Source organism: Mercurialis annua, linkage group LG1-X, assembly GCF_937616625.2.
Source record: "Mercurialis annua linkage group LG1-X, ddMerAnnu1.2, whole genome shotgun sequence".
Lineage (NCBI taxonomy): Eukaryota > Viridiplantae > Streptophyta > Magnoliopsida > Malpighiales > Euphorbiaceae > Mercurialis > Mercurialis annua.
Window position 1 is genome coordinate 60768389 of NC_065570.1, and position 16986 is coordinate 60785374.

General features: G+C 34.8%; 2 protein-coding genes across 3 annotated transcripts; both read left to right on the plus strand.

Annotated features, from left to right (window-relative positions):
• Nucleotides 1-1325: 1325 nt before the first annotated feature.
• On the plus strand, nucleotides 1326-14804 carry LOC126666341 (calcineurin-binding protein 1). 2 transcript variants are annotated; one of them, XM_050359364.2, is made up of 19 exons: nucleotides 1326-1596; nucleotides 1674-1748; nucleotides 1848-1967; nucleotides 2057-2097; nucleotides 2257-2468; nucleotides 2643-4531; nucleotides 5578-5793; nucleotides 5890-6543; nucleotides 6664-6899; nucleotides 7012-7222; nucleotides 7361-7516; nucleotides 9312-9469; nucleotides 9550-9742; nucleotides 9966-10357; nucleotides 11120-11300; nucleotides 11747-11967; nucleotides 12769-13432; nucleotides 13962-14043; nucleotides 14165-14804. In XM_050359364.2, the coding sequence occupies exons 1-19, from the start codon at nucleotides 1594-1596 to the stop codon at nucleotides 14299-14301; spliced, it is 5841 nt and encodes a 1946-aa protein (XP_050215321.1). In that variant the 5' UTR covers nucleotides 1326-1593; the 3' UTR covers nucleotides 14302-14804. The 2 variants fall into 2 exon arrangements, with proteins under 2 accessions (XP_050215321.1, XP_050215322.1); XM_050359365.2 differs by having other exon boundaries at nucleotides 1327-1596; nucleotides 13965-14043.
• LOC126666343 (glutamyl-tRNA(Gln) amidotransferase subunit C, chloroplastic/mitochondrial) lies at nucleotides 14329-16691 on the plus strand. Its single transcript, XM_050359367.1, has 5 exons — nucleotides 14329-14453; nucleotides 15305-15637; nucleotides 15714-15769; nucleotides 16249-16300; nucleotides 16416-16691. The coding sequence occupies exons 2-5, from the start codon at nucleotides 15438-15440 to the stop codon at nucleotides 16489-16491; spliced, it is 384 nt and encodes a 127-aa protein (XP_050215324.1). The 5' UTR covers nucleotides 14329-14453; nucleotides 15305-15437; the 3' UTR covers nucleotides 16492-16691.
• The last annotated feature ends 295 nt before the right edge of the window (nucleotides 16692-16986 follow it).

The following is a 16986-nucleotide window of genomic DNA, read 5'->3' on the forward strand; positions in this document are numbered from 1 at the left end:
TTTTATAACTAATTTAATTTTTTTATGAAATGTTTGAAACTGTTTTTAAAATCCGTTTGAAACTGTTTGAAACTTTTGTAATCTATTTGAAACCTTTGTAAACTATTTTTGAAATATTTATAAGCTGTTTGAAACTGTTTTTTTTTAACTGTTTGAAACCTTTGTAAATTGTTTGAAACATTTATAAACTGTTTGAAACTATTTTTAGATAAAGATTGTAAATTGTGTTTTTTTTGAAACTGTTGAAACCTTTATAAACTGTTTGAAACATCTGTAAACTGTTTGAAGCTATTTTAAGCCCATGTAAATTGTCTGCAACCATTGTATAAACTTTTTTTAAATGACAATAAAAATGTGTTTTAGAAACCTTTTGGAACTGTTTGAAACTGCGTTGGAAACTATTTGAAACCGTTTGAATAGATTTTTGATAGATTTTTAATGTAATAATAAATTAATAATTTACAGTTTTTTTTTGTTTTTGAAGAAAGTTATGATCGTTGGATTTGAATTCGAAGTAGAATTTGATACGATTTGAATACGAATTAAAAATTCGAGCGGATCGGAAATTATATTTGAAACTAACAATAAAATTTTAAAAAATAATAATGGAATCACAGAAATCAATTTGTTGAAATGTTATGAGATGAAGATTTAAAATTGATTTGTTGAGTTGTTAATTATTATTTTTAAAAGAAGAAGAAGAAGAAGAAACAAAAGATGATTATGAAGTTGTTGTGAATAAATCATATAAAGTAAAAATAGAGGGCAAAAATAAAAGGGAAGAGTAAAAAGATAAATGTATAACTCGCTGAGGTAGAGAAATAAAGTTGGAAAATCAGAGCTAAAAAATGCTAGTTTTCCTTTTTAGACATTTCTCTAATTATCCCTTTTAAGTTCCATCAAGCTTCAATCTAGTCTAAAGTAGAAAAACATGTAAACATATGAGAGTGATTAAGAATGGGTTGAATACAGAAGAAAAAGCTAGGAAAATGAAGCAGCAATTGCGGAGTAACAAAGTAGAAACAAGAAATAACATTGTTTCTGCGTAGCTTTTTATTATCATCTGCACATCAGCAAAATTACAATATCAACTTATAACAACCCTACTCTACCATGCATCATTCACTTGTTCCCTCAATTTTTCTTTTATATAATTAGAGAGAGTAAATATATGTGGTTGAATTTAAACCCACGATCTAACAATTTGATATTCAGTGCTTCTACCATTTAAACTATACTCGTTCGTTTTTTCCTCAAAATTACAATCTGTTAGTTCATTTACACTCGCAATCTAACAACAAAACATAATTTATGGCAGCCAATCTAAAACAATTCAGCAATTCCATCATTGTCCCCAATAAAATAAAAAGAATTCAGATCCAATTGACAATTTCCCAACGAAACGTCGTCGTTTACAGCATCCAAAGTATGAAATTATTCGCTGTTAAAACTCCAGTAGCACAAATGACAGAAAAAAGCGCTCAACTCTCGTTTTTTCTTTTAAGCTGAGAACAACCCGCCTAAAATCACAGTGCAGAACTGACGCCAAACAACCAATAAACGATTGCAAACCCTAATTCCTTACGCTGAAGAATGGTAACTTTGATTTTATTCGTCATAATTTATGCATTTCACACTACAATTTAACTCAATTCTTCTTCTTCCGTTGACAGTATTCATTCGCAGCAATTAATGATACAGACTCTAGAGAACAATGGGAACCCTTAGCTCCTACTAAAGAAGCTCAGGTACATTTTCTAATGTTCATAATTTTAACTTTATTCTTAATCGTAAATAGTTTACGGAAGAAGCTATTTATTTACTTGTTTATGTTCAATTTCTATCAGGAATTTCATCTTACTCAATCTTATCACGACGGCCTTCTTAAGTTGCAAGCAAAAAGTTATGATAAAGCGCGGGAATTATTAGAATCCGTGCTCAAAGATCCTCTTATTTCTAATCCTCAGGTTTCTATTTATTTGATTTTATTAATACAACCTAAAACTGCTTGTTTGTTAGTTACTGCTATCAGTTGATGTAATTTTTTAATTTTTAGGTCGAAAGCAATGCAGGGGATGATCATTTGCAACAACTAAGGTCTGCGTTTGTTATTTTTCTCACTTAATCGCTACGTAATTAATGTGTTTCCGTTGTTATTACTGTTAGTTTGATGTTTACTTTGGCAAATTAAGCAGTATGTATGCTTTTGGTGTGATTTTAGCCTCTGTTATTTATTTTATTTTATTGTGGTGGCAGATTTCTGGCACTTAAGAACCTTGCTACTGTTTTTCTTGAACAAGGTTCAGCTCATTATGAGAGTGCTCTTACTTGTTATCTTCAAGCTGTAGAGATTGATAGCAAAGATTCTGTTGTTTGGAATCAGCTCGGAACTTTATCATGTTCTATGGGTATGCTGAGTATATCACGCTGGGCATTTGAGCAAGGGCTTCTTTGTAGCCCTAATAATTGTAAGCATTTTGTCTAGTTGTTTCAAGGGCTTTGTTGAGTTCATCATTTTCTTTGGTGCTTATCTCCTCTTTTAACCACCAAACTGTTTGGGGCTTCAAACTGCTTTATGTCCTTTAGGATGATTTATCTCTTTATGATATAGATGTATTCATTTCCACTTATGATGTACTCAGGGAATTGCATGGAAAAACTATTGGAAGTTCTTATCGCCATTGGTGATGAGGTTGCTTGCCTCTCTGTAGCAGAGTTGATTCTGAGGCATTGGCCTTCACATTCTCGTGCTTCATGTGTCAAAAGTACTATTCAAGATTATGAGCCAGTTCCGTTTGCTCCAAGAGGAATTGATAAGCTGGAACCCAAACATGTGAGGCTCAAATTTCTCGACAAGAGAAAAGCAACAGATGAGAATAAAAATGAGGCCATTGCCTGTAAAAAGTTGAACCGGTGCATAGAATTATACCTGCCTGAGGCTTCATGGGCTGCTCTTGCTGACGCCCTTCTGGAAATCTTACTTCCATTGAATGGATGTGGTTCTAAGAAGGGGGCTGAAAAAGAATTTAGATCTGGGGACATCAGGTTAACTATACATTTGCATTCTTTTATGAATAATATTGTGGGATCTACTTTAGATAGAGGGCAAAATCCCATGTCTGGTGAAAGCCTGTCTGTTGGTGCTTGTAACTCTGAAAAAGCCAATTTGTTTAAAGATAAAGAAGCAATTACACTTGAAGAACAGCCTCATGAGAGGCGGAGCACTCGCCTTGAAAGGCTTAGGAGTCGTAAACCAGGTAAAGAAGAATTGGATTTTGCTGCCAGTAAGGATCTTGCCAAAGCTGTGCTTCAATTGTTAGAACCTTTTGTTGTCGGTGAACTTATAAATACAGATTCTGATAAATTAGCTGGTCATTCAGTTTCATGTTCTAGTCGGGCTAACTCTATGGATACAGAACATAAAGACGTTTCTGCATTTCTAAGAGAAACTTCAAAAAACTATGGTGCTTACCATATGGGCCACTTGCTGTTGGAACATGCTGCAACTATAGGTCTTGCATATCAAGATGTGTTTGTCAAACTTTTAGAGTTGGAGAAACTGACAAGGAACTGGGGGCAGGATAGGTCGCAAGGATGTAACCTTTTTCTTGCTGAGCTGTATTATGAACTCGGATCCTTGCCTTCCAATGCTTCAAAGCTGCCAGAATTCATGTCTGAGGCATCATATCAGCTCTGTAAGATAATTGAATCAGTTGCATTGGATTATCCTTTTTCCTTGAATCAGATCCTTGGGAATGAAAGCTGCTCCTTGCTGAACAGCTCTCAAGATAATAATGAAATATTTGCCAAAGATTCTAGCTGCCAGGAGTCATCTTTTAGTAGTTCTTTGGTGACCGATAAAATTCCCTTTTGGATTCGATACTTCTGGTTGAGTGGAAAACTGTCAATCTTTGACTGCAACAAGGCAAAAGCTCATGAAGAGTTCTGCATTTGTTTATCACTTTTGTTGAAAATGGACGAAATGAATGATTCTCTACGTTCAGTTCACCTGCCGTACCTAAAGACTAATGAAGATTTAACTGTAAACTGTGTTCTTCATGAAATTAATTTATTAAAAATTGATTTCTTGCTGGAGAAGACATTGGGTGAGATGATTGATAAAGAAATGTATGTGGAATGCATAAACTTGCTTGCTCCACTTCTATTCTCTACAGAACATTCTCACATAGATGTCCTACCAGCACCTTCTTCGGATGAGAAAGGTGAAGAATATGCAAGCACTGAATTAACAGCAATAAATTTATTACTCAAAGCATGTGAAAAGGCAAAGCCAATAAACATTGAGGTATATTTGAATTGCCAACGGAGAAAGCTGCAACTGCTCATGCTAGCAGCTGGCATGGATGAATATCAAACTTTACGACTGAGATATGGGTTAAAGGAACTTTCTGCCTCTGATGTCATGTCAAAAGAAAATCCAGGCAGTCATTGGAATGACTTGGTGGCAAAGGAGGTGAAAGCAATTTCACAAAGTGTGTCACAACTGAAGATGGATCCATCTCTTGATTCTGTGAGTAGAAATTGAAATTCTTTACACTCACAATACATTTTAAAGTTAAAAAAATAAATTATGACACATCTGTGCATTATAGAGTTTATTAGTGCAGAATGCAGATAGTTTCTGTCATAATGTTAAAAAACTTATGATAAAATATTCTATTGGTTTTAATTATTTCCAGTCCTTGCGCAGTTAGCCTACCTTGTAATGCCACATGTCAAATTAGTTGAGCAAGAACTGAACCTAACTGTTAATCCAAACCAGACCATTCTCATTTGGTAAAAATGGTTAAAAAGATCGATTTGGATGTGAATTAGTAGAAAGTTTAGTTTTCAGTTTTAGTTTGATTTTACTACTACTAATTAACAAAAACGACTGAAAAATTGAACTTCAAAAAGATGTTATCTTGATTAATATGTGTAAGTAATACATATATAATTTAATCATGTAAATATTTGTTTATATATATATATATATATATATATATGCACATGTGCATATAAATATACATTAATTTAGTTTTTTTTTTGACACAAATTAATTAATTTAGTTATTATATGTAATTTTGGTCTAAACCTATACTAATCAAATCAAACCAAACCAAATTGAAATAATTATAAAATTTGGTTAACCGAGCTAAAATTTTAAATAAATAGCTGGTGTGCTTTGGTTTGATTTTTATTCTATCCTGATTTGTTTTTAGATATTATTAAATCAAACCGAATTAAACTGAACCGTGCTCACCCTATGTTAAATAATCCACACAAAGTTCAAGCTAAAATAGCATTATTATCTCTAATACATTCTCGCTTGCGAATGAAGGCGCGTAGAATTTGAAGCATGAATAAGTATAGGCGTACTTTACCTTTGCTCAATTTTTTAATTAATAAAACGTTGATTGCCAATAATCGAACTCTAACTTTTTGATTATAGAGGCTCAAATACCATGTCAAACAACCAATTCATTCAAAAGTTCAAGCTATTAGGTGAGAGTCCAACAATAGCTTTATAATCTCTAACACCACATAACTTGGAGTATGATTATATAATGCTTGCAGAATGGTGTAGTCATTCCAATTGCCAGCATCGGCAATATTCAGACTTTGCTGCTGGCATTCATGTGCCATGTTGCAATAAATTTCCTTTCCAAGCAATCCTCTGCAATAGCGATGGGTGACGAAACAGAGCAAAAACAAGGATTCAGCTTTGTTGATGCAGGCATTGCGTTCTGCAAACTTCAGCACATCATCCCTACTGTCACTGTAAAAACCCAAGTGAGTCTTAGCATCTGAGGAGGTTGAATATTATATTGCTCATGCTGGTTTCTTTTCCTTGTGGATTTCCAATTTAAATTTCTTATTCTGTTTTAGGTTGAATTAGTTATGGCAATCCACGACTTGCTTGCTGAGTATGGCTTGTGCTGTGCGGGCGAGGGTGGGAAAGGGGAGGAGGGAACATTTCTTAAATTTGCAATAAAGCACCTCTTGGCACTGGATATGAAGCTCAAATCCAATTTAAATTCTTCAAGCTGCGAAACAGGCAATAAGCAGCTTTCTCCTCATAGTCAAGGTAAAACATGTGGACAGGAATCAAAATCAGATACGGTGGATGTGGAGATGGGTGGAAATGAAATTACTGTAGTGACTGATGTAGAGACTGATGTTTCGGAAGGAATTGCCTCCAAAGGCATGTCTTCTGTAGAAGGCCTAGAGAATGACGGTGAAGTTGTTGGATTTGAAAAGCAAGGTGGTGATGAGGATAAGATCATGGGAGAAATTACGACTGAACAATTCCCTGAGCTTGGAACTGAACTTACTGAAGATGAAAGGGAGGAACTTGAGCTAATAATCGACAATGCTTTGGATCAGTGCTTTTTCTGCTTATATGGTCTCAACCTTAGACCTGATTCATCCTTTGAGGATGATCTAGCTATGCACAGAAATACTAGTCGGGGAGATTATCAAACTAAGGAACAATGTGCTGATGTTTTTCATTATATATTGCCATATGCAAAGGCTTCTTCTGTAAGAGTCTCTCTCTCTCTGCGTGTCTATCTCTCTCTTTCTTTTTCTCTTACTCACCCCTCACCAAGTATATGTAAATTTTCTACTTCTTATTAACTTGGTATGCATGCTACATCTCAGAAAACTGGATTAGTAAAACTCCGTAGAGTGTTAAGAGCAATACGCAAACACTTCCCACAACCACCAGAAGATGTTTTAACTGGAAATGCAATTGATAAGTTCTTAGATGATCCTGAGTTATATGAAGACAAACTTTCAGAGGAAGCAGGATCTGAAGGGTTTCTGGAGACCATAATGAAGAAGATATTTTCTGATGTAGGAAGCGTCAAACAGCACAAGTCAATGATGATTAGAAGGTGTTCGTTTGGTTCATAAGCTATTCCATATCTTTCATTCAGTGGTTGAGATTATTGATTTTTTTTTCATTCCTTTGGAATGGCTCAACATGTGGCAATTTACTTTTTGCAGCTCTGAGCCATATTTTGATGTATATTGCAATCTCTATTATTTTCTGGCTCTGTCTGAGGAAATGAGCACAACTGATAAGTGGCCAGGTTTTGTACTTACCAAGGAAGGGGAAGAATTTGTACAGCAGAATGCAAATCTCTTCAAATATGATCTTCTGTACAACCCTTTACGCTTTGAGAGTTGGCAACGACTTGCAAATATATATGATGAGGCAAGTTTTGTTCCCATTATTCAACTCATATATCAGTGCTAGCACAAAAAATAAAAAAACAAGATTGATTTTCTGAGATTCAAAATTTTTGCTAGCCACAATTTTTTTCATATTTTTTATTCGATTTGATTGAAGCAGGAGGTTGATTTGCTGTTGAATGATGGAAGTAAGCACATTAATGTAGCAGGATGGAGAAAGAATACTACCCTGCCACAGAGAGTTGAAACAAGTCGAAGGAGGAGCAGGCGCTGTCTATTAGTGAGTTTGGCTTTGGCTAAGACATCAGCTCAACAGGTTTATCCTATTTCCTTAATTATCCTTGTGAAAAATTACATCTTATCCTGTCATCCTAATAATTATTAGGGGTATTGGTGAAACAAATTCCAACGTTTCACCTTTTTAGCGATTTAAGCCTAACGTTTAAAACTTTACGAAACAAATCCTAACATTTCCAATTTTTGCAAATTGTAACCCAAGTTCTAAGTTCCAGCCATTTTGTCATTTTTTTTAGGCTACAAGTTGCAAAATGCGAAACGTTGGGATTTAATATAATATGGCTGCCACATAAGCAAATAATGGCCGGAAAACGGCTTAAGCTACAATTTGCAAAAATTGGAAAGGTTAGGATTTTTTTCGTAAATTTTTAAATGTTAGGCTTAAATCACAAAGAAAGTGAAACGTTAGGATTTATTTTGCCAATACCCCTAATTATTATGATACATCTAGGTATGTTTATGGCATTTATGAGTCTTAGTCCTTAAATATATTAAATGCACACTTCTGGTCAATGTGGATTGCATAAGAAAAAGAGTCTAACATGAGAAGTTTCTAACAAGTTTTCCTTCGTTAAATGGGCTGAGACTGACTATATGGATTTAGAACTACGCGCTGAGACTGACTATATGGATTTAGAACTACGCAAACTTTACAATATGTTTTATTATTATTTATGCTTAAATGCCTTTGATGCCGATTGTGCATTTTCATTTAGAAGACAAAAGACACTGCATGATTGAGATGGAAGGAAATTTCAGAAATAGGGTATTCCAGGATCATTCGGCAGTGTGTTTTAAGATTTTAGTAATTCACCTGCCCGTTGAATGGGATTTACTCATCCCATTTTTGTAACATTTTACTAGGAGTTCGAAACCTTAATCGAATACTTTTTTCCACTAGAGTCTCTTAAAACTTTATTTAACTCAACTAAGTGCATAATTTTATTAGGATGAAAGGAAAGGGGTCATTTGTTTAATTTGTTGATATATTATCAGACAGTTCCTTTAGTGTAAATACTAATTACTGCAGTTCCCGTTTACTTTTTTGAATCTTACAATGATGGAACTCATTGATTTATCCTATCAAGAACAATAAAACCCATACGCAGAAAGATTTCTTGAAATAGCATTGGTTTTGGTTTTCCTTTTTCTTTGGGAGGACTGAGTAAGGATTGTGTTTTGCCTCTATAAGTAGTACTCTCTCTGTCCCTTAATTATAGAATTTTTTTGCCACCTTTTGATTTGCACATGGATTAAGAAATATCATTAATGCTACATACTTTTTTAAAATATTTCTAAAATAATCCTTTAAGTTTACTCCAGTTAGTATATTCTAATTGGCTAGAATTAAGAAATTTATTGGAACTACCAATATTAGTCCATAATTGTTAATACCCATAAAAATAAATAAGGATATTTTTGTCAAAAACCTATATGTTAAAGTGGGATAATCCATTTAATACCAATTGGTTTTAAGATGAAATCTAACATGGTATCAAAGCCTTGTCCATTCACACGATCCGAAATCCGAAATCTGTATCTGGCCCAGCCCACGTGATGCGTGAGAGAGAGTGTTAAAGTGGGCTAATCCCACATCTGTTATAAGTGTGAATGGAAATGTGTTTATATATGAGTTGGGCCTTTCCACTTGATACCAATTGGTTTTAAGATGGAATCTAACACTAAATAAGAGCATAACTAAAAATGGAAAATTTTCTACTATGGGACAACCGAAAATAGAAACATTTTTTTTAATTATAGGACAAAGGGAGTATATTTTATTCTTATAACAAGTATGAATTCTCTGTGGTTAGTGCGAGATACACGAGTTGCTGGCATTGGTATACTATGACGGCCTTCAGAATGTGGTTCCATTTTATGACCAGCGATCTGCTGTTCCCGTGAAGGACGCAACATGGATGGCATATTGTGAGAACTCGCTAAAGCATTTTAAAAAAGCCTCCTTGCATAAGTATGTTTACTTTACTTCTTTCCATACTTCATAGTATGTTTTAACAGATGGCATCTGAACCCTACTAATCTATGTTACAGGCAGGATTGGTCGCATGCATTCTATATGGGGAAACTCTGTGAGAAGCTTGGGTACTCATATGATACATCTTTATCACATTATGATAACGCTATTGCTTTGAATCCATCGGCTGTTGATCCTATCTATAGGATGCATGCTTCACGATTAAAGTTACTTTGCATGTGTGGAAAACAGAATCTAGAGGCTTTAAAGGTTTCTTTACATCCCTACTCGAGCTTCACAAAAAAGCAAAGAATCTCAAACTTCTATGATTTTTATTTTAAACATCATTGCTCTCTCTTTTTTTAACTAAATGCTAATGTGTGTATACGTAGCTTCCTCTGAAGTTACCTGTGTTGAAACAATTTATCATCTAATGGGTGTTGAGAATTGTTCAAATAAGATGTTATATGTTTTGAAGTTTTTACTGTCACAGGTCCTATCAGGATTTTCCTTTAGTGTATCAATTAAGGATTCTTCCATGACCATCCTTGGTAAATTGGCACCAGAAAGGTCCAACTCCCCAGATGATATGGACAGAAGTGCTCAAGAAATTTCTGAGGAGAAAAAGCGCGAGGAATTAAATTGCATGGAAGATGTGTGGAACATGCTTTACAATGACTGCCTTTCTGCTCTTGAAATCTGTGTTGAAGGGGATCTTAAACATTTTCACAAGGCTAGATATATGCTTGCTCAAGGACTGTACAGAAGGCGTTTGCACGGTGATTTGGAGAGGGCAAAGGAAGAACTTTCTTTTTGCTTCAAATCATCACGCTCATCCTTCACTATAAATATGTGGGAGATTGATAGCATGGCTAAAAAAGGGAGGTATGACTAATTTAAACTGTTCAAAGACCTATTTAATAGGGTTAATTCCTAAAAAAATCACGAACTTTACACGAAGTTTCATTTTAATCACGACCTTTAAAAGTTGCCATTTAAAGGCACGAACTTTCATTTTGTTTCAAATCTATCATTTCAGTGTATTTTTGTTGACTAAATTGTTCAATAAACCATTAATGAAAGACCCAAATTATAAATCGACATTAAATCTTATTATCTTTTAGTTAGAGTATATAGGATTAGGAATTTTTGGTTCGATAAAATACACCGGATTTTACTTTGGCGATAGATTTGAAACAAAATGAAAGTTCGTGCCTTTAAATGATAACTTTTAAAGTTCATGATTAAAATGAAACTTCGTGTAAAGTTCGTGATTTTTTTAGGAATTAATCCTATTTAATAATGTTTGCTCGAGTATTTGGCCAACACATGAATATTAAAGGTTGAAGAAATTTTAATGGGTTATCAGGTAGGAGAAAATACCTGCGAGGTTTAGATTTACATCACAAATGGATGAATGTTATTGAAGGAAGTTGTAGAAATATGAAATGATGATGTCTTCTAATTCTATAATCTAATATCACAGCACACATGCCGCACATCTTCTTAATGAAATTTTTGAATTCACCTCTTAACAAGAACCAATATCTGTATTGGGAATCTCCTTATTAGCAATTCGTTGTATTTCAATCTTACCCTCCTTTAAGTTGACTGTCTTATCTTATGGCCGTGTTATGTGTATGCCAGGCGAAAAACATCAGGTATTGCAGGGAACAAAAAGGCCCTCGAAGTTAACTTACCAGAAAGCTCTCGAAAATTTATTACTTGTATTCGCAAGTATATATTGTTCTATTTGAAATTATTGGAGGAGACCGGAGATATTTGTACTCTTGATCGTGCCTTTAATTCTCTTCGGGCAGATAAGAGGGTAAAAACTCGAACTTTTTAGACATTCACTTTTTGCAGTAGCCTGCCAGGTGCTTCGTAGCCTCATTCAATCCATACACGAGCTTTGTTAGATTTTTTATTGCATGTGATCATTTCCCTTTCAAGTCTTTCATGCTTCAGTTGACTATATAACAAACAAGAAGATTTGGATGGGACATGAGATGCCCTTGACCCTTACCTATCCAATTTTTGGGTGTTCAAGAGTGTTGGAGAAATAATTCTTACTGGTGGACGGGGGGGACTTTTTGCTGTGAAAAAAGGATGTACATAGCCGATCTAAAAATTATTTTATGCTGAGTGCAGTTCCAATTAGCTATATTATAATCAATTCCTAACATGCCTGTGACTTCCTCGTATACAGTTTGTTAGGTATTATTACTTAGTTTGGACCAAATTAGTTCGGATCTAACTTTGATTTAAATCCAGTTCTCGTTGTGCATTGAAGATATCGTACCAGTAGCTCTGGGGAGGTTAATCAAAGCTCTTGTGTTATCCATGCACCAAACTGGCTCTAGTGGCCCCAGCAGCTCTGAGCATCAGCTTGAGAGACTGTTCTCATTATTCATGGAACAGGGGAATTTGTGGCCGGAAATATTCCATTTGCCTGAGATCAGAAGCCCAGAAATATCAGAGGGAAGTTTATATGGGTAAATTTCATTCTTATCTCATAAGAAGCGTAGTATGACGCACTGGTTTTTGGTAATCTTCTTTTAGTGTTCTCTTTAGTATCATTTTGATATGAGGTAACTACTTACAAAATTAGATAACTACTGCGTAATCAGCCCAATTTTCTGGTGATCTTCCTAACCCAGCTGCCACCATCAACTTCTAAATCATCTCCTTGTATATTTCCTCCCCATGAATTCATCTTGCATATCATCACATTTCGGCTTCTTAGTCCAACTGGGGTGCCTTACAACTAAAACTTACCATATCCCACTGCTCCAAATCACTTGAGCAAGCTTCAAGGGTTAAGTTCCTTAATATAATATGCTCACGAGTCGTCTATGAAATCACTTTTTTTTAACAATTATATGAAATCACTAATTTACTTGGACAATTACTTCGAAAATACATTATTCTTAATTTTTGGCATTATGCGTTTGTTTGCTCTAGTTTGCATTTTTTCATGACCCAACATCCTTCTCTAAAATGAAAAATCTTCTCCCTCCTTACCTGGATTTCGGAAAATGTTCTTCAAACTTCATCTATATGATCTACTTCTTAGTTATTTCAGAATCTGTCATACCTACATCAAATCACAAATATTTAATGTTGTGAACTTCATTGTATTTCATAGTCCCGAACTTTCCACTGATGGATAGAAAAATTTCAGAGGCACTTATGTGCATTTGCTATGTGACTTGTGCATTTATATGCTACCGCTAGTTGTATTCCTCCTACTATCCTCCAGTTACTTATGTCTTACAATGTGCTCCTTGTTGCAGGTTCTTGCATACTTATATTGCATCATTGGAGAGCAACGGAAAGCTCGAGACTATAGAAGTGATAAATGAAAAGATTCGGAAGCGGTTTAAGAATCCTAAGTTATCAAATAGTAACTGTGCAAAAGTTTGTAGGCATGCTTCTGTTTCTTGGTGTCGATCTCTTATAATTAGTTTAGCATCGATCACACCATTGCAACGTGGAAACTCAATTGAGAGTCAGGCCCATAATCCGTCAGATGGTGTCTTGGAAAGTGGTCCCAGGCTTTGTGTTGATCTGCAAACAAATGAGCTGTGGAGTTTGTCAGTTGAGGATTCCATCTCTTTGGAAAATCTTGAAACTAAATGGAACCCAGTGCTGACAAAAATTAAGAACGTAATTGTAGAGAAAGCTTCAGATGAAAATTTTGAAGCTGCAAACTCTTTGATTAAAAGCTCTTATAATTTCTTTCGGGAGAGTTCCTGCCTAATGCTTCCATCGGGTCTCTACCTTTATTTAGCACCAACTCAATTGTTAATGGGAACAGAACTTCGGGCTGGCTTAAATGGGGTTGAAATTCTGGATTTGAGCATTCCGAGGAAATTGCTTTTATGGGCTTACACACTATTGCATGGCCTCTATGCAAATATTGCCATTGTTCTCAAACATTGTGAAGAAAATGTTAAGGTATGGTGCTAACTTAATCCGCAATGTTATATTTTCCAGATTGACAAAATATGTAATTGTATTCTTAAAGGATCCGTGAATAGCATTACTACATCATAACCCGTTTAATTCATCCCTTGTCCAATGAAAAAACTTTTTGACACTGTTTAGATTGAGGGATTTTAGATGGAGAATTTTGGAAAGTACATAGATTTACAATAAAATCAATCGTTTGCTAATGTTAAAAGTTACAAGAATCCATAAATTGAAAATTCATATTTCTCCGTAAATTTTTATTTAAAATCTCACCTTCCAGGTGAGAAAGTCTGAATCCATCATCTTTTTATGGATGATGGGTTGTTATGATATTATATCATTTCAAAATTATATGTGTAAATTTAATGATTTTATATTTAATCCAATCGGTAAATTCTTTAAATTCATGGACTTCACAATTTATGATTTTAAATTCATGAATTTTGCTAAATCAGAAACATTAGTCCGCATGAGCATTAAACTTAATTGTCATCACAAAACTGTTTGTTTTTAGCAGCCGAAGATGAAAAAGGGAGCTGGATCTTCATACAGCCCTCTAAATACAAGTTTGCCAACTGCGACTGCCATACATATAGGTTGTTTTCGTCTACGTCATAATAACTCTACTTTTCCAGTGTTGGAAGTTTTCAGGATTCGTATCAGTTCTTCTACATTAGACTAAATATTGATTAGCGCTGTTAATTCATGTGGTTGTAGGTGGTGCCAAAGATGGTGCGAGCCATGTTGGAGGCAATGAACAGGAGACTACTTCAGTGACACCTGGCCCATCCTGTGATGCACAATGCTTGAATCCGTCGCTGCCTTCCAATGAGAACAAAAAGGAGCTTATTTGAAGCCAAATCCTGTTAATAACACAATGCTTGCTGAACGGAGTTCTAGTTTTTGCCAGAATACGATGTGTTGTAGATTTTGTCCGGATAGTCTTAACACTCTCAGCACGTTTTAGATGGGCAATGTAGAATAAGCGAGGCGATAGCAAGTCAAGGTAACATTAACATGGCTAGTTCACAGCTATCTAGTTATGCAAGTGTACATAGAAAGCCCAATGGTCGATTTTTTTTTCTAAACCCGTCCATTTCTGCAGCTTTACCTCGCCCATCTAGGTCGAGGCGCTAATGAAAAATCCAACAATCTGTAATAGGACTTGCTTCTTTGCAATGATGTAGAATCAGCTGAGGCAATAGTTAGTTAATGTACATCTATACTGTAAATTTCTTGTTATTGGTCTGGAAAAGTACAAATTACTGTGAACCAAGGGCGTCAATCATCTTTTTATATTTTGATTTTCTCCTTTAAAAGGAGCTATAACAGTCATAAGTTTGATGATCCCAAGTTATCAAGGTCTGAGTGAGGTAATTTCAAAGAGATGGTATGTCCCCAAATGAAGGTAGCAGCTGATTGATCAATGAGATGATAATGTTTGTACCCCTCAATTTTTTTCATTTCCACTATTCTAAAAGCGGGTTTTAAATTATATTTTTTTGTTCAATGCTGATTTTGAGCAAAAAATCTGCATGAATGTTCGTTTAAGAGTTCTATCATAAGTTCATAACTAAGTTCTCCTCAGGCAAAAATGATGCCTGGTAAACTACTTCCTGAAAGATTGAAGTCTCTCATTTTGGTTTTGGGGATTGATAAAGTTGACTAAAATTGAAGTGAATAAACGAAAAATAAAATCGATTACATCATGAAACTCTGAAAATATAGAATTATATGATAGTTTACATTAAATTTAGGAAAATCATAAAACTATCAGAAAGACCTTAAGTTTCAAAATTTTGTTTTAAGTCCAAAAATTTCATCAAAATCTAAATAATTATCTGTTTGCATTGTCAGGTTTTCATTTCGGCTTATAAAAATGAAGAAAAACGGTGGTGGGTTGAGGGAGAAAGGCCTGGCCCATTAAGGAAGTTAGAAGTGGGGTAATTGATGGGGGAATGAAAGGATAGTGTAGTTTCTTGAACAGAAAATGGGAAGCAGATGTTTATCAGCGGTGAGAATAGCGTCACCAGTAAAGCATCAAATTGGAAGATTGTCAATCAAAGCAGCAGCTAATGGGTCTTCCCTTGAACCTCCCGATGTCCCGCGTTTGGCTCAAACTGCTCGCATCTCATTAAACCCGCATCAGCTTCAAGAATTTGCTCCTAAAATTCGACAAGTCGTCCACTGGTTTGCCTCTCCCTTTCTCTCGCCGTATGCAGCTTTTGTTTTGTTTATTTGGTATTGATTTTGGTTGTATGCTCAGGTTTGGACAACTTCAAGCTGTTGATCTTAATAGCGTTGAGGCTGCTTTAAGAGCAGGTACATTTTACACTTCTTTCACTTAGTTCAGCACTTCACACGCCCACTATTGCTCTCCGCCATCTGCAATTAGGGCCTGCAAAAATTAGAAAATACTAGGTTTTGTTTAATTATTGTAATTTTATTAAATTTTTAGTTCAGTTATTATATAATATTATTTTTTGAAAGAATAATAGCTTACATTTGGTATCTAATAATTGAAAAAATGTGTTTCTATATAGGTTAAACTCAACCGAACCAAACTCTTCTCTAAAATTCAGTTTAGTTTTTATTTTCTTCAAAACCGAACAATTTGATATTTAGACTGCCAAACTGACCGATGCACACCTTATGTACAATGATATTAAGTCAAAATTAGCGATCGGAGTCTGCCTGTTAGTAGTTACAAAGAACTTGGCGCCCTTGCAGAATTTATTAAAAAAATGAAAGGAATGAAGTGAAGTTAGTTTTTAATCTCAGAAAATTTGTTAAATGTACAGATACCGAAGGTGAGAACTTGCGTGACGACGTTCCTGAAAGCTTTAAAGAAAGGTGAGAGATATGCTTTATTCATTTTTGATAAACAGATATAGTTTTATTCTTATGTCCTCATTTGAGAGGGGTTAGCTTAAAAGTCTGATGAAATGAATGTTTTGATGTTTCCTAGAGAGGCTATTATTGGTGCTTTACCAAGCTATGAAGACCCGTATGTCAAAGTTCCCAAAGTTTTGAACAGGGACTAGAACTTGCACTACTCGCAGCTGTTCTGATTGATGTCTTGTGCAAGAAAAGCACTCTATTACTTACTTTTGCTTTCTCTTATTGTTAAAACCTCACATCCAACTAGCCATGGTTTAAACTTTAAACTTTTCGAGACATGGACTAGGGAGGTTATTGAGAACTACACTTTTTGCTACTTAAAAGCTAATTCACAGAGTTAAAACTTAGTGTTATAAATATGAAACTTCATTTTTAATGTAAGAAATTTTAGAAAATAACACTGCTCCGCGGTATAACAAACAAATCACACTATTAAGATTTGCAGATGCCACCAATTGGTTCTTAGGGGGGCATACAATTATCAGTTACATTAATAATAAAAATTAATCACCAACCGTGATGCGAACTTCAATTTTAAAACTTTCACAAAATCTATTTTCTAAGGAATACTCACCACGTTAAGGTTCTTCAGCAAATTTGCAAGTTATTTAAATCACAAAAATTCCTTTAAAAGTTTT